The sequence below is a fragment of the Buteo buteo genome, chromosome 26, assembly GCF_964188355.1.
Source record: "Buteo buteo chromosome 26, bButBut1.hap1.1, whole genome shotgun sequence".
Lineage (NCBI taxonomy): Eukaryota > Metazoa > Chordata > Aves > Accipitriformes > Accipitridae > Buteo > Buteo buteo.
Window position 1 is genome coordinate 16078415 of NC_134196.1, and position 26357 is coordinate 16104771.

The 26357-nt window shown below is 40.5% G+C and overlaps 1 protein-coding gene across 1 annotated transcript in view; it reads left to right on the plus strand.

Moving 5' to 3' along the window:
• Positions 1-26357, plus strand: part of GRIP1 (glutamate receptor interacting protein 1) — a 228559-nt gene that overhangs the window by 198981 nt on the left and 3221 nt on the right. Inside the window, exons 15-23 of the mRNA XM_075057889.1 lie at positions 756-825; positions 1081-1226; positions 6772-6916; positions 7982-8121; positions 8293-8481; positions 11943-12096; positions 14388-14585; positions 16975-17086; positions 19755-19988. Of these exons, the coding sequence (XP_074913990.1) occupies positions 756-825; positions 1081-1226; positions 6772-6916; positions 7982-8121; positions 8293-8481; positions 11943-12096; positions 14388-14585; positions 16975-17086; positions 19755-19988 (1388 nt within the window). The remainder of the gene's footprint in view (positions 1-755; positions 826-1080; positions 1227-6771; positions 6917-7981; positions 8122-8292; positions 8482-11942; positions 12097-14387; positions 14586-16974; positions 17087-19754; positions 19989-26357) is intronic.

Consider the following 26357-nt stretch of genomic DNA (forward strand, 5'->3'; position numbering starts at 1 on the left):
CCCAGCAGCAGTGTAGAGGAGCAAGGTTACTCATCGCAGGTGGCACATGTTTACTTCAGAGGAAGCAGCGAGTCATGGTGAAGCAAGCAGCCGTGTGATGTAAGGTACATCTGTGCAGATGTGGTAACTGCGTATCAGCCCAATGGTGTGTGTGGCCACTATCCACAGCATCTCATTTATTGTGAAGGAGATTCATCCTTCTCACCTGGGAAGGATTATCTTCATACCTCTGTCTTAAGCGCTGAATGAGACAGGAGTGGACATAAAGAATGTGGGCTAGCCCACTCTAGGTATTTTGCCACAGCAGCTCTGTTGGTCAGGGATATAATAAAACATGATTTATGACTGACAGAAATATTCTGGCAGAAGATCAGCATTAGTAGTTGTGCTGAAAGGTTCTAGTAACAGAAAGTCTTCCGTATGTGTTGTAGCTACATAGCGTTTTATGATAGATCACCGCAGCTGTACAGTGGTATCTTCGCATGGTCCAATTCTGACCTAACCCAGGATTCAGACATATCAGGTTAAATTCACTTTGCATCAGTCACCTTAATTCTGGCATTTTCTAATTTTTGAGGAGTATGCAGTCTTACTAATATGCTGATGATGATTGTTTGTATTCATGTCTGTACAATTTAGGGGAAGGAATATAATACAGGTAGATAATTTGTATGAAGTGTTGATTTATGGACAGAATTAGCCCATCTGCATACTTAGAAATAAAAACAGATACTTGTATGTATTCTTTATTACAGCTCCATCCAGTAGAAAACCAGGGGACCCTCTGGTTATTTCTGATATCAAGAAAGGAAGTGTTGCTCACAGGTAAGACAATCAAGCTCCCAGTAAAAATCTGTTTCCATTGTGTAGCCAGACAGACTCAAGTTAAATGGAGGGAAGTTGAAAGAGACCGTGCTTTTTTTTTTTTTAAAAAAGCAGTTACAAATTAAAAGTCCAGCCTATTAAGAAATAATTGTTTTTAAAAAATCCATCTCATTTCTATAATAATGTTCATACCTTCTAAAATACCTTGTGTTAGTGTTACTAGAATTTCATATAAGCTTGTTTGCTTGTTCACAGAACTGGGACACTCGAACTGGGTGATAAGTTGCTTGCAATAGATAACATTCGACTTGACAATTGCTCAATGGAAGATGCTGTCCAGATCCTTCAGCACTGTGAGGACCTTGTAAAGTTAAAGATCCGCAAAGATGAAGATAATTCCGGTATTAGCAATGAGCCTATTGCAGATTCTTGTGGTTTTTCAGGATTTTTAGAACATAGGGTTATTATTTTGCATTTAAATTTTAGTGATTTTTTGGTTTTTTCCTAAACATGGCTGATTTATGCTAATGCTAATCAGAAAATGTCACACTAAAAAGAATTTTGATGGTGTATAAAGTTTTGAATTTTCTCAGTGGCTATATTGCCTGCAGGAGCTGCACTGCAAAATGAGGTCTTCAGTTTTCTGGAAAGGCAATTTCGCCTAAGGTGCAGCCAAGTAAGGTTGATCTTTCTCTTATCAGCGTATTGAGATTTTCTCTGCTTTGGAGATTGGAATCATGGTTAGCAAAGCATGGATCCTTAGGCCTCAGTTCTCTAGCAGGGTGGTGAAGTGCATGCTTTATCCATAAACTTACAAACTTGACTTCAGTGTGACTGTTCACGTGCTTAAAGGTAAGTAGTACTTTACACACTGTACTGGATGGCAGATGGAGGAGCCACGTCTGATCAGCCCAGTGGAAGTAATGGAGCTGCCATCATTTTGCACACCTACATCTGTTAATATTCCTGGATCTTCCCCATTATGGATTCTGTAAGAGCAGAATTTCTGCCTGGAGATAATAAAGCGAGTTTTGTTATGCATTCTAGTGGTAAAGGAAGTTAGACAATTACAACTACCATTATTGCAGGGATTTATATTATAGCATTACACAAAAGCATGAACTGTAGATTCACTTGTCGTAAGCTCTATATAACCTCACAGCAAAAAGGCACAGCCTGCCACCCTTTATTATTTAAAATCGAGTGCAACTGTTAAAATGGCATTTCGAATTGCACTAGAATGCTCTTTTCCTTTAATTGCTTTTGAAAGCAAACAGAAGTATCTTCTCACTATGATCAGCACAAAGCAAAGGCAGATGCATTTAGTGCCTTGTGCAAATTGGCTTTCAGAAGTAAATTTTGATACAGCAAAGTGAATGGCCACTGCTCAGCAGGATATTGTGGTTAGGTCCCCGCAAGTGGTGAGGTGGAATTTGCTGCACATAGTTGGTCCATCTTGGACAGAGGCTGGCCAAACTGGCTGTGGGCTGTACATCCAAAAGGACACCTGACTGACAGTTGCTTTGCAAAACTGAGCAAAGCAGGCATATTACGAAGAGCAAACTGCAGCTGCACTTGGCAGAAGATTGACAGGAAAAATGCCTGTAGAAGGAAGTTTGAGTTTTCTGCTGCACAAGAGGGGGTCTATCTTTTAAGTGTTCGTGGCACCTAGGATCCCTCCTTCACCTTCTGCCCCTCCTTTGGAAGACTCCTCCTCATTCTCTCTGCAGAGAAATTACCAACAGACCATAGAAGAGGGGCATGAGTTAAAGCCATGTAGAAGAAGTAGTAACTTCTCCCGCACTTTGAAGCATTTGTGGGTTTGTCCTGTGTGTGTCATGTCATCTCCCCGCTTCCCCTCATCTTGTGGACTTAATCTTTTTCTAGGACAGCTTCCATTTCCATTGAAGTTGGTACACGTTTTCTGTTGCTGTTACTGAAATGTGGATATCAGTCTCCACTCATGTAAAGTAACATCTTTGCTCTCCTAGGTATTGCACACCATGGTAGCTGGTACAGATTTTAGTCTGAGTGGGATTCTTATGCCATGGTTTTCTTTTATACATTCACATTGCTTATTTTACAGTTACATCATATATCTATATCGAGATTCTCACACAAGTACAGCGTCTTATCCAGACACGATTGGTGTAACTGAACAGATTCAAATGTAAATGGACAGCTACTCAGAGACCTACTGAACAAAATTCTCTATACAAATGGTTCTTGTAGCAGTTAAGTGTCAAAGTGTAATTGAAAGTATTTATAGTAGATTTCAGGTACTTCGAAATCTAAAATGAATGTCTCCTGAAATGCTAAAGAAAAAATTCTTTAAAATCCAGTGGCAAAAAAGTAGCAATGGCATAGCAAAAAGTGTACCTCAATTAAGATCAATTTTTGTTTATTTGCCATTAGTTTATTTATGAAAGTCTGTTTTCTCACAAAGGGAAGAAGTGTGCTTCTCAAACTCAACGGAAAAAAATCGTTAATAAATTCCCCAAGAAAAGGAAAGCCTGATGCTAATAGATGAGTAGGCGTGGAGCACTCCAAAACAATTTCTAAATCACAAAATGAGATTAAGATTTAAACTTTTTCTGATTTCTCATGGCATGCTTTTTTCAGGAGGTGAAGGCAGGGAGCAGGGGTTCTTCCTCCCTAGGTTCTCCTTTCCTCACTGTCTTTCAAACTCTTTCTTTTTATATTCATTTTTAAGTATTTCTAGCTTCTAGCTCTTTTTTCTTCCTTCTGTTTTTTCTTCCTCCGCTGACTCTCCAACTCCTCCCTTCTCCAGACAGTTGTATGTGTCTCAGAGCTGTGTGCTCAGAGCCAGCCGTGCAGGTGAGGCCAGCAGCAGGGTAGTACGTTATGTGCTCCCCCAGACCATCCTCTTCTTTGCCTTTTTGTCTGTATTGATCAGATGTTACTCTGAAGAGCAAGAGACTAGCGGACAGAGCAGAGGTGCTGCAGCACAGAGGGTCTGCTTTATTAAATGAGGTTTCCTAGAACTATCCACAATTGCAACACAAGAAAAGAAAGGAGACTCCCAAAAACATGAGACTCAAAACCATGGTAGTTTGATTGTATTTCCTCCCCAGATGGAAGTATGCTTTCAGCAGTTTTTCTCAGCTTTCTTTTTTTTGCCAGCTTCCCAAACTGAGGACAGTTTTATTTCCTGATTAACCTAATGGCTACCACTCTTTTTTTGAATATCCGAGTTCTTTGCTTTCATGGCAAAACTGGCCTTCATTGGAATTCAGGCCGCATGCATGCCGTGTTCTCACATAGCTCACCTTTCTGCTGCCTGGAAAGAGCGCTGAAGAGAACAGTGGAGCAATTTGACATTTGTTGCAGCCTGCCATTAATTTTCTTAACTAGGGCTAACCAGAAGTCAGACATAATGGACCAGTCTCCTTTTCCAGTCATTCACTAAGATCTATAAACTTCCAACTCTCATGTGGCAGGGCTGCTGTATGATTAATAACTTCTTGCTCACTCACCGTTGATAGCGGAGAAACATCAGGATTGTGTCGGCCTTTAGCAAATACTGGCTGTTAGATTTTCAATTAGCTTGGTGGATTACTTTTCATCCTTCAGTTGAAGTCTTGTACGGTGTCAATGCCACACCTGTGTAAACGTTATCAGCGTTAGATCCCAGAGGATTTGTCGTTGTTCCATAAATGCTCCAGCAAGCAAGCAAGAGCTGCCACTCTTCTGCGGTGCGGCGGCAGCTGACGTGCTACCCGCTGTGTGCCAGCCAGAGGCTTCCAGGGGGGTCTTGGGAGTTGGGCGCTTCTGGAAAGAGCATGTCGGATAAAGCGTAGTTGATGTGGACTGTGCCAAAACACTGATGATAATGCCCCACGTAGGAATATAAGGCCCACACTAGGCATGAAAATCCCAGTATTCTTTGCTGGATAAACACCACTAATTCTTCTCTCCTTTGGTTCTCTATGTGCACTATTTTCTTTATATGGATAGCAAGGGGGAAATAGGAGAGAGTTGGGGAGCTAAAGTCCTATGTTTTCTGCAAATTGGGAAGAAACAAAGTAGCTCCAAAGATACTAGTGTTTCTCCAGCTCTGCTTAAGTACTATGTTCAGCATTAGAAGAAAGCAACTCTTTGAAGCTTTGCTAGCAAAACAGGTATCTTTTTTCCTTTTAAAGTTTTTCTATCTACAGGAACAGAAATGGGAACATTTGAATTTTCTAACTTGTCTCAGGTTAGTTCTAGTAACATTTATGGAATATGCATCCTAGACATTTTCCACACTCGCTGAGCTGTTTGAAATGTCATTACCCACAGATCTAGGAAAAGTTGCCTGCCAGGCCAGACATCCTGGCTGAATACCAATATCATAAGATGGGCAAGGGAGCATTTGTTATTTTGATTTGAGGAGAAATCTGGCATTTTAGATTTTAAAATATCCCTTCACAACTCAAAGATACTGGAGTTGATTGCTCTCCTGCTGTGATTTTTTTTTTATAATATGTAAAGAGCATGCACTGTATAAACACAGGAGCCTTTCTTATTGCTGCAACACCTGTTGGGTATTGTTTAAGGAAAATACATTGTATTTAAGCTTTCCTGGTGATGAATTATTCTCCGTTTCTGATGATTGTTTGGTGAGACTTAAAATTTCAAAATAATGCAAATGACTTCATGCAATATAATGAAATCAAATCTAATAGAGTTATTATTCAACTTAGTTGATAATTCAGAAGCTATTTTTAATTCCGTTACAAAAGCTTAAAACTTGTCCATCAAAAACATGGGTTATATTTCAGGTTCTCTTAGTAAGACAGCTGTTCATCTTATCATGACTTTTGACATTTCCCACAATTCTTTTAAGGAACTTTGGTTTTAAAACTTTTGAATTATCTTTGATTCTAAATACCTTCTATTCATTTCAAGAAACAGATGAGTACCAGTATTTATACAATAGTAGTAACTTGTCTATTCTCTAATAATGTGCCCTTGGGGCGAGGGCGGCCAAAACAGCCTCCTGGGCTGCATCAGGCAGAGCGCTGCCAGCCGGTCGAGGGAGGTGATCCTTCCCCTCTGCTCAGCCCTGGGAGACACAGCGGGAGCGCTGGGTCCAGTCCGGGGCTCCCCAGTACAACCCGGACAGGCACGTACTGCAGCGGGTCTGGCGAAGGGCCACAAAGATGATGAAGGGGCTCGAGCATTTCTCCTGTGGGGAACGGCTGAGAGAGCTGGGACTGTTCAGCCTGGGGAAGAGAAGGCTCAGGGGGATCTTACCAGGGTGTATAACTATCTGAAGGGAGGATATCTGAAGCAGACGGAGCCAGGCTCTCTTCAGTGGTGCCCAGCGACAGGACCAGAGGCCATGGGCACAAATTGAAACACGGGAGGTTCCCTCTGAACGTGAGGAAACACTTTTTCACCGTGAGGGTGACCGAGCACTGGCACAGGTTGCCAGAGAGGTTGTGGAGTCTCCATCCTCGGAGACATTCAAAAGCCGTCTGGACACGGTCCTGGGCAGCCTGATCCTGGTGGCCCTGCTTGGGCAGGGGGTTGGACAAGACGACATCCAGAGGTCCCTTCCAACCTCAGTCATCCTCTGATTCTTTAACAAAATAGCCTGAAGTTATATTTTAATAGGAAAGAAGATACAAAGATTTTAAATGGAGTAAAATGTAGTCTTAATAGAATGAGGGGAGTTTTTCTATTGACTTCAGTGTAATCAGGCTTTGGCAATAAAAAAGAAATTGCACAAGAGAGAAATTGGGGGGAGGGGTGGTGTTTGGGTTTGGTTTTTTGGTTTTTGTTTTCAAAATAATCCAGTAGAATATGATTAAGAAGTGTATCTGAAATGTAATCCTTTTGAAAATGTTGTTTGATTACGAGTCACTAGACTGAATATGCTATTTTTTTCATTCCCTCTTTCATAAGAAACCAATTGCATCCCCTTGGCATTTATTGCAGATGAACAAGAGAGCTCTGGAGCAATTATTTATACTGTTGAGCTCAAGCGCTATGGTGGGCCTCTTGGAATTACAATCTCTGGTACTGAGGAGCCTTTTGATCCCATAATCATTTCCAGCCTTACAAAAGGAGGATTAGCTGAAAGGTAAATTGGAAAGCAAATTATTTTTAAACATTCTTTTTGTCAAGATAAATCTTTATTTTGTTTACATGAAGATGCTAATTTTCATGGTTTAGCAATTTGTGTTTTTATAATTCTCCAAATCTGAGTTTATAATCTTTTTGCTGTTGTTTTTTGATCATTGCCAAGTTCAGGAGCATGAGCAATATCTTAACAGGATGTTCTGGCACATACTATGCAAGACAGAGCAGAGGATTGTGGTCCTTATTATAAATCACCTAGGAAAGACTAGTCAGTCAAACTGCTCAGTCACAGCAACGCTTTAGCAGCCTTTTAAAAGCAATAGCCTTGTATAGTACAATAGGTAAGGAAAGCACTTCATGTGTCTAAGTTTATCTGAACTTAACTGTATACTTATCTGCCACTTATATACACACACTGCATCTGTATGTGCACTTACATACACCATAGCAAGCATTATCCAAGGAGTAGAAATGCTCCTCATGGTAACTGATGGATAGAGAATAAAGGAAATGCTAAGGTTTTCTATCAGCGGTTATTTCTAAGATAGGTAGAGTCATTGCAACTGTGGTACCTTTTGTGGTGGTTTCAGAGAGAACTTAGAGCACACAAAACATGATACTGTGCACAGCCAGAACAAACAGTGCATTTACACAAAGAGAATTTATTTTTTTCTCTTGATATGATCCATCCTGAATGCCATGTTGGTGAAATAGCTGGTTACTTGCTCACACTGCCATTATCTGTCACATTGTGAGACTTCTAGAAACTTGACTCATTTCAGAACATACTGAGCTGTCTGAGATTGCTCTTAAACAGGTGGGCTGCAATGAGTATCATCCATAGGTGATTAACTCAACTACCGCAGTAACGCAGAAATCCACATCTCCATGCCTCAGCTCTGCTATTGTCACTACAACAAAGGTGACTTGCTTCAAGCCTTTCTAACAAAGAATTACTCTGTAACACAGCTATAAAAGCAAAATGAAAGAAAGAAAGGGAGATGAGACTTTCATGCCTTTGTTGTTTTTTATGCTCTCAATGTTTTACTTCTCTCTCTTATTGTAGGACTGGGGCAATTCACATAGGAGACAGAATCCTAGCAATAAACAGTAGCAGTCTGAAAGGAAAACCTTTGAGTGAAGCCATTCATTTATTACAGATGGCAGGAGAAACTGTCACCTTGAAAATCAAGAAGCAGACAGATGGTGAGTATGGCCAGGGGCAGCATCAGTGGTCTTTAATGCATGTGTTGTTACAGATTAACAAGCATTTAGGCCATCCCTGGAAAAAACGTCGTGTCAGTAGTAAAAAGCATATTCTTAGAACTGCAGTAAAGCAATGACCACCACCCCATTTTTTTTTATAATCCTATTCAGCTACCAGTCCCAAGAAATTTTCTGTCCCTGTGGGTCACATAAGTGAACTGAGTGATGCTGAAGATGAAACCTCTGCTGCACAGAAATCTGGCAAACTCTCAGACATCTATTCCACTACAGTCCCAAGTGTTGACAGCGTGGTAGAGTCATGGGATGGCTCTGGTATTGATACCAGCTTTGGAAATCAAGGTACTATCAAGAATGCAATCAACATTTAAAGTAGAAATCATCACCTTCATGGTTGACCTTCCTTTGCCTTAAAGAGAACTTTATCTGTACCAACTTTAAACCCTGTGCTTTGTAATGTGCCGGTGTCTGATTATGACCACACACCTCACTAGGCAGCATGATTTCTTACACTTGGCTGGCCTCAGATTCATTTTTTCATGACAATGTGATGTGTTATGAAGCATTTATCAATATATTAACAGGCTTTTGTTAGCTCTACTGACATCTGAATAGCCAGGTCCATAGCTCATCTGCAACTAAATGAGTTTATCCTTCAAATACAGATAAATGCAAGACACAGAACACACTGAAGATTTTCAGGAATTTGATGTCCATGTGCAGTAATTTTTGACTGACAACAGATTTATTATAAACTGCTGAAGCAGGAACGTTAGGCATTGCTTATGATTTGTAAATAATTTGCTTCTTCCTCATTCCTGCAGGATTAACATCTAACTTTCAGCTCTCAAAAACAATCATTCTATATAAAGACATGATTTTCCTTAACACTAAATTTTGTACTTCTGGTTGGCTATTGTTTTATATAAGATTTTCAGATAATCTCATTTTAATTTCTAAGACATTTATTAGGCAGTTGGGGATATGGACATCTTGTAGTGTTGTAGATAACAAGAAAAATAACTTCTGCACAGCTTCAGTGTATTATTTAACTCTCTTTAAAATGTTTATTTCCATAGTAAAGCAGGTATTCCCACTACCTGGCAGGTATTTGGACAGGTAGATCTTTACCTCAAATAATTTTTTCTTGCTCTGATTACACACATTCTTTCAATTTTATTTCTCTGTTTCTTTCTATTGCTTTCCAGGAGCATGGGTAGTAGCTCATGGACAGCTGTTTTGTACTCTCACAGAGAACTGAAACTGAGCTCTGCCCAGCAGATTTCCCATCTAGACTGAAGTTCTGTGCTGATTACTTTCATTGCTATTCTCTAATGTGCCTGCTCAGTGATAACACTGGCGCTTTCTTCTGGAAAGCAGAACGTTTCCTTTGAAACGTGCTGAGCTACTTCAGATCAAGAAGTAGCTGATGTCACTACTAGTGGCCACTTCTTCTGTTCTTTAATTTTTAAGTATTTCTTAGCCTTACTGCATATGTTTGGTGTCAACTTACTTTAAACAAGACAGTCTCAACACATTTAATTGTAACTCCCATTTTCTACATTTTACTTCTAATTTACTGCTACATATAACATTTTATTTAGTACTGAATGTATTGGTCTATATTCCCTCTGTATAATTTGTATTTCACTGAAGTTAAAGTTGGGATGAATTTGTCCCCTTTTCTGTTTTTAACTGGTTTGGTCAGTTTATCAAAATAAATCATGTTATATTTTCTTCTGATATTTTTAAGTTCTAAGGAGAAATATTGCTGAAAAAGTGCCAAAATTATAGTTCTCATTTCCTGGATGAATTGATGATATTTGGAGCAAATCGTTCTGCTGTGGAAAGGACTGAGGCCCAGACTGCTTTCCAAAGTCCTGATGATTCAAATGCTACACCAAAACTAAACCAGTATCTCAAAGCAGACTTTTTTTCTAACTGCCTTGAAGAAATCAGCCCAGACTTGGCTGGATACATGGCACTTGTGCTAAACAGCCTGAGTGTAATCAGATTTGTGCCTTATCCCTTGCTGTGGTACTAATGTGACCCAGATTTCTATTAAAGTTCATTCTGTCTTGACCTGTCAAGTGGAGTTTGGCTTATCTCCAAACCTTTCTTGGCATAAGCACAGGCCAAGCAAATTGAGGAGTTTGGGGAATGTTTCTGGAGCACCAGATAATGCTTTATCCTATTAGTTACTAATTTAATGCTGGTGAGCAGTCTTTTCTCTCCTTGAATTAATACCCTATTTTGCACCTTTGTCTAATGTGTCTGCCTTACTAATCCGGAGCCTTCCCCACACAGCAGTCACATTTTCACAACCAAAACCCTTTCTAGAATCTGGGAGTATGTTAATGGCTGCCAATTAGCTGGAAAATGCACACGACTCTCTAGTTACGTGCGATTTGAGGGAGACAGGTCTAAACTGATTTATGGAAGCAAATTGCCCTCTTTTGAGAGGTGACAGCAGTGATATTTGTTAGTCATCAACAAAATAGAACTTCCTAATCCAATATGCACATCAGAAAACACCAACTGTAGAGCTAGAAAAGGAATGTGTCAAGATGAAATATATATATATAGCAGCTCTACCATAATGGATTTTGCTTACCAGATCAGCATCAGACTGTGACAAGTCGATCCACGTGTTGTTCTTGATACATCACTTGGAAGCCAGACTGTCTGGTTCCTACTTGGAATTCAAATTACACGTAATTCAGTTAAAGAAATACTGTTGAACTAATATCAGCATTGCTTGTATGATAAAAGCACCCAGAAATAAACTCTTCAGATATAAAGGCTATCTGATGCCACTTAGGCAGCCCTGAGATATTTGGAAATAGCTGATAGAGAAATCACTTTCTGCAAGGTGAGCTTTCCAAGGGCATATATTGGTCCTGGGCACGTGTGCCCATCGTGAGACCGGCGTTCGTCAGCTCTCGGAGCCCTAGCAGAAAGCAGGAGCTCTGCTGAGTGCCAGTCCCCCTTCCACCAAGGGCCACGGGTACGGAGATTCCCATACTGGCCTTTCTGCGGGGCCGTGCAGGGCTGTGACAGCACAGGGTCACCTTTGTATTGATGAGTCCTTGCCTCGGTGGTGCCGAGAAAGAGACAGCCACCCTCCTTCCTCTTCTGGCATTCCCCCAGTTAATGCTCACTCGAGAGCCTCTGTACCGTGCCAACTTTTGCATCTAGGTAGCCGTTCTGTAGATCGGTAGTATTGTGCATAATTGACACTAATATGTCACTAATTTTTGGCTGCATTGCTTCCAAATTTGAGAAAGTTACCAGGAGAAAGAAAAAACTTGCTTGCTAGTCATCTGAAAAGTCAAGTTGATGGGGTTTTTTAATGCATCCTTGAAAACTCTTTTTTCAAGAGGTCGGAAGTGCAGTTTTCTTAATAGCTTAGGTTTAATTTTGTGCGTGTCGCATATTGGCACATATTTAACGCATCCATAACATAATTTATTCACTAGTGTTCAATGTGTGGTGTCAAATTGGACAGTGATTAAATTGTGAAGGTGTCTAGAACTAAACATTAGAAGCAGCTGAGACATAAACAGTAGGAGAACAGTGTTAAATATATTTAAGATTTTGCTTTCAATGGACTTTGACAGGAGAAGCTCTAAAGCATACCTAATTCCAGGTATAATTTAGGTCATCAATAATCTGACTACTACTGTGAAAAAAGGTAGCAATCATGAGTCCACAGCCAAGTTCTAGAGAACCCAGCTTCAGAAATGTGCTTTTCTGTCATTACAACATACACAGTGCTGTAAATATATAATTTTTCTTTTTAGGACACAGCTATCAGGCTTCGGGATACAACTTCAATACCTATGAATGGAGGAGTCCCAAACAGACTAGTTTGTCCCCTCCAAGCAAACCACGAAACCACCCATTTCACGATACAGGGCTGAGTGATGACGAATGGGACCGACCTCCAGCAAGCAGGTAAGTTCCCATATGAGTTTCTGGGTTTCTGATTTGCAGCTGCAGCAGTGCCTCAAAAATGGACAGTTACTGTCTGGAATGAAATTATGTTTTTCCAATGCAGCTGCAACAGCTCTTCCTATAAATATGAGATATAGTATTTATACTTCGTGAAACCTATTAGGGTAGATTAGTGACATTTATGGAAGATTATGATGCCAAAACCAAGACATATATATTTATTTTGAGTTACTTCAGACAAAAAACCCACAGCATTTATTATTAAGAATAAACAAACAAAAAAATTAGGGCATTCCCCTGGGTAAGCTTCAGAAAAAAACTCCTGTTTTCTACTCCACAGAAATAAACCTACAAATAAAGTGGCTAAAGACAACTGGCATGTTAATCTTTTGTCTTCCATGAAAATTACTCTTTTTGGTTTGGGCAAAGAAGCAGAAATTACAGTTGTCTTCCATAAATGCTTGAGACATCTGCAGTGATTCAGTAGGAGAACAGAGTGATCCAGGTAGAAATGTCGTGTCCAAAGCTATGGTAGTTTGCCATGCATTCATTCCTCTTCCTCTGAGAATTAAATCTCCTTTTCAATGAATTTCTCTGCAGACAAAAGAACTTCCTGAGGGAAAAATGCTTAGCTGACAGTGCTTGGAGACAGTGAAAGACCCAAAAGTCTTTTATTCTGTATTCTAAGGATGATCCAGCAGTGGAACCACTGCAGAGACTTGGGTGATTCCTGCCAAAGATCAGTTCTTCCTCAGACAAGGGAAGGCAGACATCACAGTTAGAAAGATTTCTGTGCTCTTTGTACCCATCCTCAGGGCTTGCAGGCACGCATGTCCTTCATCAGAAATACACTTTCTTGTGAGAAATTCAAGTTTAGTACTAAAGAAAACCTTTCTGGTCCCTGTATACACATACTGCATAAGTAAATCCATAAGATCCAGTCTGTTACCTTTGAAATACAAATCAAGGGAAAGCTTAGATGCCAATGCTGCTTTTCAGAATCTGAATGACAAATCCTCTGATACAGCAGATTGCCCAGTGGCATTTTGTCTGGAGACAAGTCTGGCAAGATGATAGCAAAGATCTGGGCAAGTATGAACTCCTAGTCCATATCCAGCTCCTTTGGTCCCTACTGGCCAGAAGCATACTGGAAGTTTTCATAGGCTAGTCAGTGGACAATATTTAGTAAGGGAAGTGACCATAGTTTTCTTCATATGTCCCATTCTTGGTAAGTTAATTCCCTTCATTTCATAGCAGCATCTTTACCACAGTTAAAGCCCGTATTTTGTTTCTCAGATGAGATGCAGCCATAGATTCCAGAACACCTACTGTTTTGCAGCTTGTTGTGGTTTATCCCCAGCCGGCATCTAAGCACCATCCAGTCACTCGCTCACCCTCCACCCCCAGTGCGATGGGGGAGAGAATTGGAAAAATAAGTAAAACTCGTGGGCTGAGATAAAGACAGTTTAACAGGACAGAAAAGGATGGGAACATAATAATAATAGAATATACAAAACAAGTGATGCACAATGCAGTTACTCGCCACTCGCTGACCAGTGCCCAGCCAATCCCCGAGCCGCAGTGTCCCCCAGCCAACTTCCCCAGTTTATATACTGGGCGTGATGTCATATGGTCTGGAATATCCCTTTGGCTCGTTTGGGCCAGCTGTGTCCCCTCCCCACTTCTTGTGCACCCCCAGCCTCCGCTGGCAGGGCAGTGTGAGAAGCTGAAAAATCCTTGACTTAATATAAACACTGCTTAGCAACAACTGAAACATCAGTGTGTTATCAACTTTATTCTCATCCTAAATCCAAAACACAGCACTATACCAGCTGCTAGGAAGAAAATTAACTTCATTCCAGCCAAAACCAGGACACAGTTACATAACTAATAAGCTGAAAAAGTTGATAAGCAGTGAACCGGGAAGCTGGATTGTAAAATACAGAATCTTCTAAATGAAAAGCATGTATTCTGCTACAATTTTAAAGCACCATTCAACAGAAAGTATGCACAGTAAAGAGTCTTGTTCTACTTGTCAATGTGACTTAAACCTGAGATACGTGGCACAAATTAAAATAACAACTATTTTAACCCCATGTCTGTAAAATGGATTATGCCCCACCTGATGGTGTTCCTATACCAAGTGCTGGCGTATTTGAGAAGGGCATGTCTGTTCTTCCAGTCTGTTACAGGGATCCCCAGAAAACCACCTCTTCTCTGCCTCTACCTAAGCAACTTACCACCTTCTCTAACACTAAAAAGTAATTTTTTCTTACCTTTATTTTGTGTAGCACAGCTTCCAAGAATATGTGGCAACAGAAGGAGACAGAGACATTGGGAGAGAACCGAGAAAACCAGTTAAAGCAAACTTCTGTAGAAAGAGCAGGGGGAGACATCAGGAGCATGAAGAAAGAGGGCAAGATGTGGAAGGGTGCCTCTGGTGGGCAAAGGAAAGGTGGGGGACAGCTGGAAGAGTGGAACACTTCCAGGTAGGAGAACGACGAGTGCACAGGAGTGAGATCCGGCTGGGCTGAGGTGGGGGTGGGAGGGGCGGGGGGAAGAGGGAAGGAAGGAAAAACAGTTGAAATGAGAAAAAGGAGAAAAACAAGGTAAAAGCAGAAAACATGTCATTAATACGTGTTGAGTGACAATGAAATTTCAGTTGGCAAGTGAATGAAACCAGAGTTTAAATCGCTCTGTAGCTTGGTGTCTACCTATCACTGGCAGGTGTGACAAGTCTGTTATGGTTCCTACTCCAGGGAAAATTTTTTGCACATTAAAACAATATGTACAGGAATGAGTCTGCTAGATCCTAGAACATCCTATCACCTCCTGAATTTAAAAAAAAAAAAAAAGATTTTGTCTCTCATATGGCAATAAGAATCAAGTAATAGGCACCTGTGTTTTCGTATCTGTCCCACTACCTCTCCTTCAGCATTTGTATGCATCTAAATTTCTGATGGCTCTTTGAATAAGCATCAGAAAACCAAATATATTCATTATAGGTCAAACAATATTTCACATGACATAAAATCAATCTCTCAGGTTTCAGAAAAAAAAGCCATCTAAGCGAGAAATTATTTTGGTACGTCTTTTTTTCTGGTGCAGTAGCTCAGCTACAAACCAGTTTATTCACGTGGCTGTAATGGAGATGCAGAAGTTGAGCGTTTCACACACCAGGAGACAAGACTCAGAGAAAAGGCAAAAGAGAAGGTGAGGGCAGAAAAAGGAATTGCTTCAGCTAAAAAGATGTCCAGACATATAGGCATCATGATGTCAGATTTCACAGAAGTCAGAGCAGAAATGGATCTCCAGTCCTAGGAAATCCAGTGTTTCCCATCACAGACGATTGCCTCAAATAATCATGTTCATTAACTCAAGTCCTATTTTATATTATAATATTGGTATGGAATATAAAGAAAGGTATTTTAATGGATGAATTAGTCTATGTTCACTGTTGGCTATTAAAACAACTATTTAGGTTTATTGAAAAGAAGTCAAGGATCTTTCTAAAATCATGTTTTAAATACTTTCTTATCTTGCCTGGGAGGAATTGCATCTGTGATCTGAGTAGGTATTCTCACCATTGCTGTATCTATTGCAATATCTTAGAAGAGACACTGATGCTAGATGGAGAATCATTGCAATAAGAGATTGAAATGGCTGACCATTGTCTGCTTGACTGATCGTAACTGTAAGAAAGCATCTCTGAGGCAGAGTATCATGTGTGTGAAGCATTCAAGCTGTCGTCCGTTGTGCTGGGCAATTCTCCTATTTAAAAGCTATTCTGTTAACAGTGTTACATTAACGCTATTCTCAGTAATACATTGTTTGTCAAGCAAGGCCTCAGATGCTTCCATAATAGTGTTTGCTCTGTTTATGTGCTGTTAAGCACCACTAGCTGCAGTCGGTGGACAGCTGCTCCAAAGTAACAGCTTGCTGCCACCAAAAGGGCAAATTCTCATCCTTTCCTTCCTCATCGTTCCCCTGTGTCTTTCACATAATCAGCTCCCTCCCGTGCAGCAGCTCTGACGCTTGTGAATCTTCATTGAGCTGATTCCCCTTGCTAAGACAGCAGAAATCTCCTGCTTCCTCCCCACGCACACATACACTGGAATGGTGTTGCTTTGGGCTGTGTTGCTGCAGTCCAGAGTTGGCGTTTTTTATCAGACCTTTCTTGCTGGGCAACTTCCCTAAGCATCACTGTCATCAGCGTCTTGCTCCAGAGTGCTAGTAATAAGGTTTCGATGCATTTATGGAGCACCAGAGACCCGAGTCTCCATGCAAGACAGTTGCATCCCTGAAAGTTTCTCTGTGTTTGTGTATGAAATGACTGGAGCAGTTTATATGATGGCAGTCAGGTGGGCTTAAACTGATACTGATAAATGCAGCTTAGGCTGAAGGAATCAGGTAAAAAACACCACCATCCCTCTTCTGCAAAATGCTGTTTGCAAAAATGAGGGCTCTTTTCGTATTCCCTGGGAGAAGTCTGTGAGGTTGAAAGGTTTTATTGCAAATACTTGTTGCACGGTGCAGCTCTGCATACAGCTACTGGTTGTTCATTAATTTTCATAGGGACGTCCCAGTTTCAATCCAGTAAAAATGTGTATTGAATTGTTCTCAGAATCCTTACTGAATAACTCGCTACTCAGATCCTGCCAGCTGCTAGCGACTGCCAGGCTATGAGAAGACTTGTCTGTCATGTGCTCTGCATGTCCATCCAGCCTCTCCTGATCAGCAGCTCTTCCTCACTCTCCTGCCTACCTACCGTAACGTTCTGTCATTCAAGTCGCAAACTGTGGCAAGGCACATGTGTAAAATATATTTTTCGAGGGGAAAAAAGTCCACGTGTTTTTTAACCTCTCATTGTAAATCTAGCTTCGCAGGTACCCATGATAACACCGAGGCTGACCAGGAGGAAAATTTCTGGTCTCAGGCTCTGGAGGATTTAGAGACCTGTGGCCAGTCAGGAATTCTGAGGGAACTAGAGGTAGAACAATCTTAACCTTTCTTTCCAATTATAGAGAAATATAATGATTTTGGTTTGGTTTACATTCATTTTATTTTCTCCTTTTTTTCTTTTAAGTTGCACTAATCACACCAATTCATTTAAAAGCTTTAACCCCTCTCCACAGGACAAGGCTGACAGGCGTCTGTGTTTGAGAAACATGACTCTCTTGGTACCTACCCTTTACCTTTATATTTTTGCTTGTGCAGCTGCCTCCCCGCCCCTAACCAGAGCTGTTTTCTTTTGTACAATGCAACCAAAATTCTATAAACATGTTCACCCCAGAGCTTTTGACTTGCAGCTTCTGCTGTGCATAACCATTGGTGCTGTTTGCACAGGCAGCAAATGGCGCAGAACTTCTGAAGTGGGCATAACCCTCCTGCAGCAGTGCATCCCATTCTCTGACAGACGCTTTATGCAGCTTTTCTTAGCATGTTGTAGGTTGTCTTTTAAATTGAAACTTAATTTGATTAAGATGAACATAAAAGAAAATCAGCTTTTCAAAATGTTTACCTATAATCTTACCACTCTGCAAAAAAGCTGCCAATGTGAGAAATGTTCGTTATACAGCAATTTCTTCCCTATGTAACAAATTTTCACATTTCATCCTGAAGTTAATTGCAAATCTAACCATGCTTTGTGTTAGATTCTGGGAGGAGGGAAGGGGGGGTACAGGCAGAAGGGAACAGAGACAGAGTAACTTTCAGTCTTTATTTTTCTAATCACCTTTTCTCTAAGTTGTCTAATCAGAACAATTAAGATTATACTGCCACTTAAAGCTATGGAATGAAAGGTCCTAAAATATTTTCTTTTATGTTCTTTTAAATTCCTGGAGCTGCGAAACTGGCAGAATCTCATTTTCATTTTTATGTTATATAAAGTCCTTTAGCAGCCAGGAGGAATGTGAATGGCATAACTGGGTGAAAGTTTTTCAGTTCAGATTAATTTACTTCCTCAGATTTATGGCTTTTGTATTGCATGTATGGGTAGCAAAATGTGATTCTCATGTATTTGTTATTGCAAACCAGAGAAATGCAGGAGAAAATGTTATACTGGTTTAATTCCATAGTTAGATATGGTTCAGTACCGCAGGCTTCTCTTGCAATTTTCAATATTCAGAGCACAATGAAAGGATATGGAAATGGATAATTCTGAAATGGAAATAGATCGTTCATGCTGACCAGAATTCAGTTACTTCAACACGTTGAATTTTCCTCAGCCTTTCACAAAAGTGAAATTCAGAACTGTAGATGCTGTATCCTTTATAGCATCTCCTCGTTGCACAACCCACAGCTCTGAAACGAAAGCAAGACTCATTCAGTATGTCAGGATGCTGAGAATGGCGATGCCTCTATTTTATGAAGTGCCATTGCGTAGTCAAGGACTCCTTATCGTTTTTCATTTCAAGGTCTTCAGCCAAAGAGCAAAGAAAACTGTTGTTTGCCAAGTGCTCTGGATGCTTTTGCTCCATCAGGCAGTAATATCAGTCATTACTGAGCACAAGAGAGGCTGTTGAGGCTACAATATATTATCTCGTAGTGAAAGTACTGCTGGAGCTGGGAGAAAGAAGAGTGACAGACATGCTCACCAGAGTCAGAAGCGAACGCTTATTTGCCCGTTTTCCCCTTATTTTTTCCCCCTTCATTTTAATTTCTCGTTTTGAGGCAGGCTGCTTGCATCCTCTCCCAGTCAGAGTTCAGGTTATGGCCTTTTAATTTCCCTTTTCACTTGTTCGTCAGCACCGGGGAGAATAAATAGGAAATTCAGCGTACCCTATCCCAGCCGTGGCACCTCTCTAGGGTGGCTGCACCGAAGCGCGTTTGCCTCCTGTTCCCCGAAGCAGAAAGCTTTTCACAAGGGGGGAGGCTCCGCGCTGTGCACGGGGGCTTTTCATGTCAGTCTGTTCCATCCAGTGGACAAGATGACTCCGTCATCCTCTTTCAGGATTTCACCCTCCCTGTATTCTTGCATCTAACATAAAAGGCTAGCTTTTACTGAGATTAAGAACAGCAGTGAGGCAGGGGCTTGTACCTCTGAAGTATTGGTGCTAAGCTAAGGCAGTTACTCTTGCAATATGCGTGTTATGCAAAGTTTCTCTCCAGGCAGCAAGCTTACCTGCACTGAGCTTTCCCCAGCCTGGGGTGGTATCTGGGCGCGCTCTCTGCCAGTGCTGACCCTAGAGCTGCCTACGTATTCTGGTGACTCACATTTTTTTACCTGGCACGCACCATCTGAATTGTAAATGCATTCCTATAGCTCCAGTTCCAACAAATGCAATTATGCCGCAACTTAAATGTCATTTTATTTACATGTAAAATATTTTTAAAATAACCCATGATACTACACACTCTTCAGTCTGCCAGGGGACTAACTTACAAGCATAGCCATTCTAGTGCTCAGTATTTTAGTTTGAAGTGCTGTCTGAAAACTTTTGCCCATAGGGTTCTGTTATTGTTGTTGTGTTTTGTTGTGGTCCTTTATTTTATAGTGACTTGCAAGCAGATTGAACATCTACCCTCTTGCCTTTTGCTGTGCCCTGAGTGATTGTGTTTTAACAAAGAGTAGAAATGTTTTTCCTACTGCTATGAATTAACCACTTACTTAACCCACGTTCCGTGTTAAAAAATTAACCTGTTCCTTAATGCTCTAGGCCACAATTATGTCAGGAAGTACAATGAGTTTGAATCATGAAAACCCACAACCTCGTAATCAGCTGGGAAGACAAGCCAGCTTCCAGGAAAGAAGTACTGTACGGCCACATTACAGTCAAGCTACTCGTAGCAACACATTGCCATCGGATGTGGGGAGAAAGTCCATGGTTCTGAGAAAAATTAAGCAAGAAATGAAAGAAATCATGTCACCAACTCCTGTGGAGTTACACAAGGTCTGTAATTTTTTTTCTGACAGCTTTGGTATAATATATTCAGCATAGTGAATCTAATTATATGGCAACAGAGTAAGCACTTTTTATAATGACTCCACAGATGTAATTTGGGGGCCATGCATATTAGTTCTTACAAACACATTAATGATATATTCTTGTGGGGGAAACAAACCAATAAGATGCATCTTTGTCTACCATTTTGTTTTACAATAAATCCTCAAAAGGGACTGCTCTTTTGCAGGGAGGTTCCACTGGTAATTTGAATTGACAATACCAATAACTCATCTCTGCAAAATGTGTTCATTAAAAAAGCAAAGTTTAGTTTCTAGAAAATATATTTCTTTAGGAAATTACTCAGGAGGGTTTGGGCTTCCCATTGGTCCTTTTTTAAATTAACACTCATTTTGAATCAAATACTTGAGACTCGATGTACATAATAGAGAATGTTATTTCAAATTAGCTATTGCTTCTCTTCTCTTTTAATTCCTTTGCTCTAAAAAGGGTAAGTAATCCTCAGTCTATGCAATTTTTCACTGCTCAAGACTGTTGAAATCACCTGGTGATACGAAGGTGGCTCTGCACGCCAAGGAAGTACTGGATAAAGTATCTTCAGACAGGCAGAGCAAACACCCTACCAGCTTAAGTCTCAAGTCCAGTGAGGCAATAATAGCAACCGGTTTCCAGAACTTTGGGGCATATTATAATGCTGTTCTGATTGATGGGAATGAGCCTCCCATCTCCTGTACCCATCATCCTCTTAAAGGTTTGAGATCTTCCCGGAGAGGAGGCAGAAGAGCGGAGAATTGTCACTAAGAGGTCACGTGTTGTCATTCTCAGGAGAGTTGGTTTGGTTTCTAGTCTCTGTAGGTTTGACTGAGTTTAGTTTGTAGTTCATACAGTTTTAATTCAGTGAGGTAAGGACTTACTGAGTGTGGGCTAAATGAATGTTTGTAGAAGGCAGTAGAGTGTGGATCTTGTATCTGGAAAATCAATCCATTGCCAATGTAAACAATCAGTAGGATGTGTTTTGATAGTTTTAAGCTGTTCATATTTCCAGCTTGACGTGACGTGATTAATGAGTTAGTTACTGCACTCGGTTTTCCTGAGTGGCAAGTAAATGTGAGATATAAAACAAAACTATGGCAGTAGGCACTGCATGGTGTCCTCACATTCAGCAAAGGCACAGTTTTCTCCTATGGATTGTAAAACTAGCCTTTCATGATTAATAAAATAAATCCTTTCCTAGAAAGGAGTCGTCAGATTTCTATTAATGAGTCAGTATTCTGTGATAGCTGCTAGCTCTTAAGAGTCCTGGGCAGTAAAAAATACCCTGTCCTTGAGCTTTCTGTCTCTTTAGTTGTCTGTTTTTTTTAAGATTGCTATGACCTTCCATTTTAGTAATTTCCAGTTTTTGTTCAGATAGCATACCCACTTTTGCGTTGTCTGCTGAAGTGATGTTGAGTTTGCTTATACTGTCTGTTCTGACATCCAGAAAAGAGTCATTTCCTTTTGAAGAATCTGAAAGTTGAACATGCACTAAGGATTATGCAAATCCTTACAGTCGTTTAAGAAAAATAGAAACCATTGACTGGATCTTACGGTCTGATTCACCGACGTGTTCTTGTACCTCTATGATGACACCTGCAGGTTAACCCAAGCATCATGGGCTGCTTTTGTATTCATGCCCATCTCAGCAAGTTCTTACTTGTTAGTTTTCTTAGTGGTTCTTGTGGAGCAGTGCGCCTCTCTCTCCTCCTTCATTTTTGTATTAGACCTCCAGTTTAACACTCATAAGCTGTTCAGTTGCTATTTCTCATGGACAGCTTGTCCAATGGTAGTTTTCCAGAAGAGCTGCAATGCCACAGGTATGACTTCACTTCACTGTCAGAGAAATGCCTTGATTTAATATTTTTCGTAACAGGCCTTACTGGCAAATGTGCTCTGCCCTCTGCGGGCAAATGTCTTCATCAGCTGGGCCACTGACGGGACAACCAGTGAAATAAGAACTGGTTTGGAAAACTGTGATGGTATAAACAGTCTCTGAAATACAAGCTAAGGCATAGCTTGCCTAAGATTTACTTCAGCAAGACTTTCAAGCACGTACTTGACTGCATGCTGCTGAGCTTTCCCAGTTTCTTCAGCAGGACAGGTTGGGTGCCTATTCACTGCCTCGGTGCGATGAGTCTGCATGCCTGTTGAGTCGGGGCCTATGTACCCTATAGATCAGGGTTCAGACCTTAAGTTTGATGGCAGAAAATGGGCCAGCTAAGGTCAATGTTCCACTGGTTTTTCATAATCTGATTGTAAGAGAGAAAGAACATATGATTCTACCAAAGAATCTCTATAGGGTAAGAGAAAGACTGGACAAAAAATGCTCGGGCTACAAACACAGATGAGTAAGTCTAACAGAACGGCATGGTGAGCAGATGACATTAGTAGCTTGTCCTTCTCAGATATACACCTGTCAGAAAGGTAACACAGCCCTGAGGATTATTTTGTTGAATGCTGCAAACTTTGCAGCAAGTTAACCTGAATTCTTCACTGCTCTTTCTTACTTCACTGCATTACATTCACCAAACACGTACTTGAACTGTCTTCATCCTGAGGAAGCTACAATTGAGATAAGTGTCGTAGGAATCTCTTCAAACATTTGTTCCTGATGGTTTAATAAGTAACATTTAATATAACTGGATAGCATATTGCTATATCTGTACCCAAATTTAATTAATGCCTTTAATTGATTTTATCTACTTAGGTAAGCATATAGATTAATATTTTTCTAAAATAGCAGACATTCCTCTGAGAGCAAAAATATGCACTAGACATCAGATAATTTTTCAATATTATTATTGCAAGTAGTCATTAGCCTAAAATTACAGTCGGTTAAAATACCACAGTAGCTGATCTTTGCAAGATGTATGAATTTAAATTAAGATTTTCCATAGATTTGAGTGGGAGGAGAGGCATAGAAACAGGCTCAAAACTTGTAAGCCTGTTTAAAATTTCTAACTATTTAATTGCTCATGAAATAGGAATTAAATTTCTATTTCAGCTTTCTTTTTCCCTTCAGCTCCTGATGTAAATTTAAAAGTCTAACAAATTGCCCATAATGGCGATTTTGCTATTGAGATCAAACCTTCCAAACGGTTGTGATCAGAAGTGCAGATAGAACAGCATGATTTAGGTATTGCATGAATTGCCTGCAATCTCGTACCCGTCAGACAGGGCTACTGGCAAGTGAAGATGAGAAAACTATGTGGTAAGGCTTTGCCCATACCCGTTATTAAACAAAAATCTGGGTATTTCAGAGAGCAGGGTTTTTACTCTGAGATTCCCTTTGAAGAATGTATGCTGCCCTAAAAAGAAGTAGCCCCTGAATTATAACCTATAATACAAAAGAAATTTCTCTGCAGATGACTTGTACCTAAAAAATGTGACAGCTGTCAAACCCGCAACAAAGTTAAATCGCAGCCTCATCTCTTAAGTGAATAAGTATCAGTTGCTTTAATTTCCAAGCTTCTGTTAAATAAACCAAAAGTCACGAGAAGACAGCCATAAGGAAAACAGTTTTTTAAAATCTTCTATGCTATGTAGATCAGAAGAACCAGAGAAATGAGAAAATATTTTTATACATATTTATATACAAGTTCTGATGGCAGGGTAGTGACAGTTCCCTTCCAGAATGTCTAGTCCATATAGATCAGGAAAGTCCAACCTGAACAACTAGGGGAACAAGAAAAGACTTTGGACGATCATTCTCAAGTTCTGCTTCCCTCCATGCCCCACTATTACAGTACTTCCCACTGTCTTGTGAATGCAGTTTCTCACCTCTACGGTAAATCTCTTCTTTTGTGTCCCTTACCATTTGCAATGCTCCATTTTTTGACTCACAAGCTGGGTGTGAAGTAGCATGTGCATTCCCTGGGCATTATTACAGACAAGATACAAGATAAGGTGAGCTAATGTGGACTGGCACTTCCTATAGACGTGTAGAACAGAATTTTTGTGTATTTTGTTTGCTAATAGACCACTCACTAAAAATAGGAAGAAAGCAACACTGTCCTAGACCATACAAATGGGACCACTGTCTGTAGTACATGTAGAATTATTCCCCACTCTAGCTAGGCTTTGATAAAGTCTTGACTGTAATAGACTGTCCAGTTTGGGTTCTGAAAATTAAAGAAGGATGTTAACCTACTGAACAGCGTCCAGAGAAAAACAAGCCTTGTTTCACATTGCTGCAGAGAAGGAGAGAATAAAGTGATCTTGTTCTCTGTGGATAGCAGCAGGCTTAACTCTCAGCAAGGGCGATTTAGTTTAGACCCAAGGAAAACATTTGAAGCACTGGAAGGGATTACTTTAATAGACTGTGGAGTCTCCATCACTGGAGATTTTAAAAAGCAGGACAGATAAATGTATCCCAGAAATGGGTTAGATGCAGCTGATTCTGCCTTAGGGCAAGCATACAGTCTAGATGACTTCAGAGAGTCCCGTTCCGTATGTCTTTGTAGTTCACCTGAGGTTGGATCCAGCTCCATGTAACTCCAGTGCCTGAAGGAAGAGGAAGGGGGAAAGAAAAAGAGTAAGTGGAAAGGGAATGTTCCTTTTAAAAATTGTGCCATCTGTGCTAGAACAATGCATAGTATTTTAAGCCAGTCTTCTCCTCTTAGGCACTGTATCACATTTTTACCTTTACTTTTCAAGGCTTCTTTAAGAAGCAGTTAACATGAAGCACTCCTATCCTTTGTGATGGTGTGGGAAAAAAGTTATCTCATTTGAAGATAATTTGTGTCTTGGTCCTGTGCTAATTATTTTTCATTCTTGCCAGGCAATACACACAAATCTGTCAATAAAATTTATTTCCCTCCTTTATTAACTTTTTCAGTCTTGCTAGAATGGTAGGTAGTCTTATGGCAGTCTTTCATAGCAGCTTCAAACACACCTCAGATCAAAGCCATGTTAGACATGCTATGATATCACACATAAAAGCCTCTGTTGATAACAAATTATTAGAAGTTTCCCAGAGTCCTTCAGGTACAGCAGTTGTTGATACAAATTAAAATCATTCTAAAATGGATTATTTTTAATTTGCAGATAGGTTTGTCAGTAGCTGAAATGCCCTTTGACTCCTGAAATTCACACTGAGACGGAGGGCAGTAACACAGGTTGAGCCACAAGTTACTTTGAGGGAAGATGGGAGAAAAGAAGACAAGGAGCTTAAACACAGCAGCCACTGGGAGTTTACAATGGCAGCTCATGCCCAAATATGAGAATCAGTCACTGGCAGGGAGAAAGCCTTCAGCTTAGTTAATGGGACTTCAGGTGTGGCTTTCTGCTTTGCTCTACTGTACAGAGGGAGAAAAACAAGGGAAGAGGAGGAACGGGTGTAAAGTAAGGGACAAATACTGTGTTGGGGGCATTTGTGCTTCCCACGGCATGAGACAGACAGACGTTGTCACAGCAGCCCAGCGATGCACTGTCCACGTCTGCAGATAAAACAGTGCTAATGCTGCAGCACCTGGCCTTGTATCTTACTCCTCCCGACTGTTGCCCAGGATAGCTACCAAACTTACTAGTGAGTCTGTTTTAATTCCGGTTAAAGCACTGCTGATATGCCACTAAAGCCAAGTAAAGTCACAAAAACTGCAGAGAGCAGGAAAAAAAACTCAAACCAACTGCCCGTGCTCTTTGTTGATCTCACCAAATCCTTCACTCCTGTTTTGAGACAACCTTCTCTGTCCTTCCTTACCTTTTCACAACAGCAGTTAAGGCAGGATCACAGAAGCTTTCTGCAGGCAGCACCAAGCAGCATGGTGCCCCAGCACTGCTGCGCCTTGGCATTCTTCTATGAAATACTGACCAAGGCCTCAGCAGCCTGATCTGCATTTGGTCATGGCCTGCCTTGGGCAGGAGGTTGGACCAGAGACTTTCCAAAGTCCCCTTCAATTTGAGTGATGCTGTAATTCAGAAACACCAGAAAGGAACTCCGTGGCTGGCACGCACGAGGATGCGGCACATGGAGCATTACTAGTACCAAGCCATTATAAAATTACAGTGCACTCTTAATGTTGTCATTTTATCAGCCGAGGTATGATAAAACCAGTATTTTGAACCCAAAGTGATATAAAGTATAGCAGTGAAAGCACAATTTTGACTGTGTGACTGTATCTGCAAACATTTTGTGCCAGCATCAGTCAGATGTCACACCATTGACTCACACAATTTACTTGCATAGGTCTGCACTTCTGATATGAGAAAGAAGCAAGAAAAAATAAGAACCTCACAGAAATAAAAACCTAAGCATGCCACATACCTACAAAGAAGTTTCTGAACCTTTTTCTATCCAATAACTGAATTCACAAAACTACC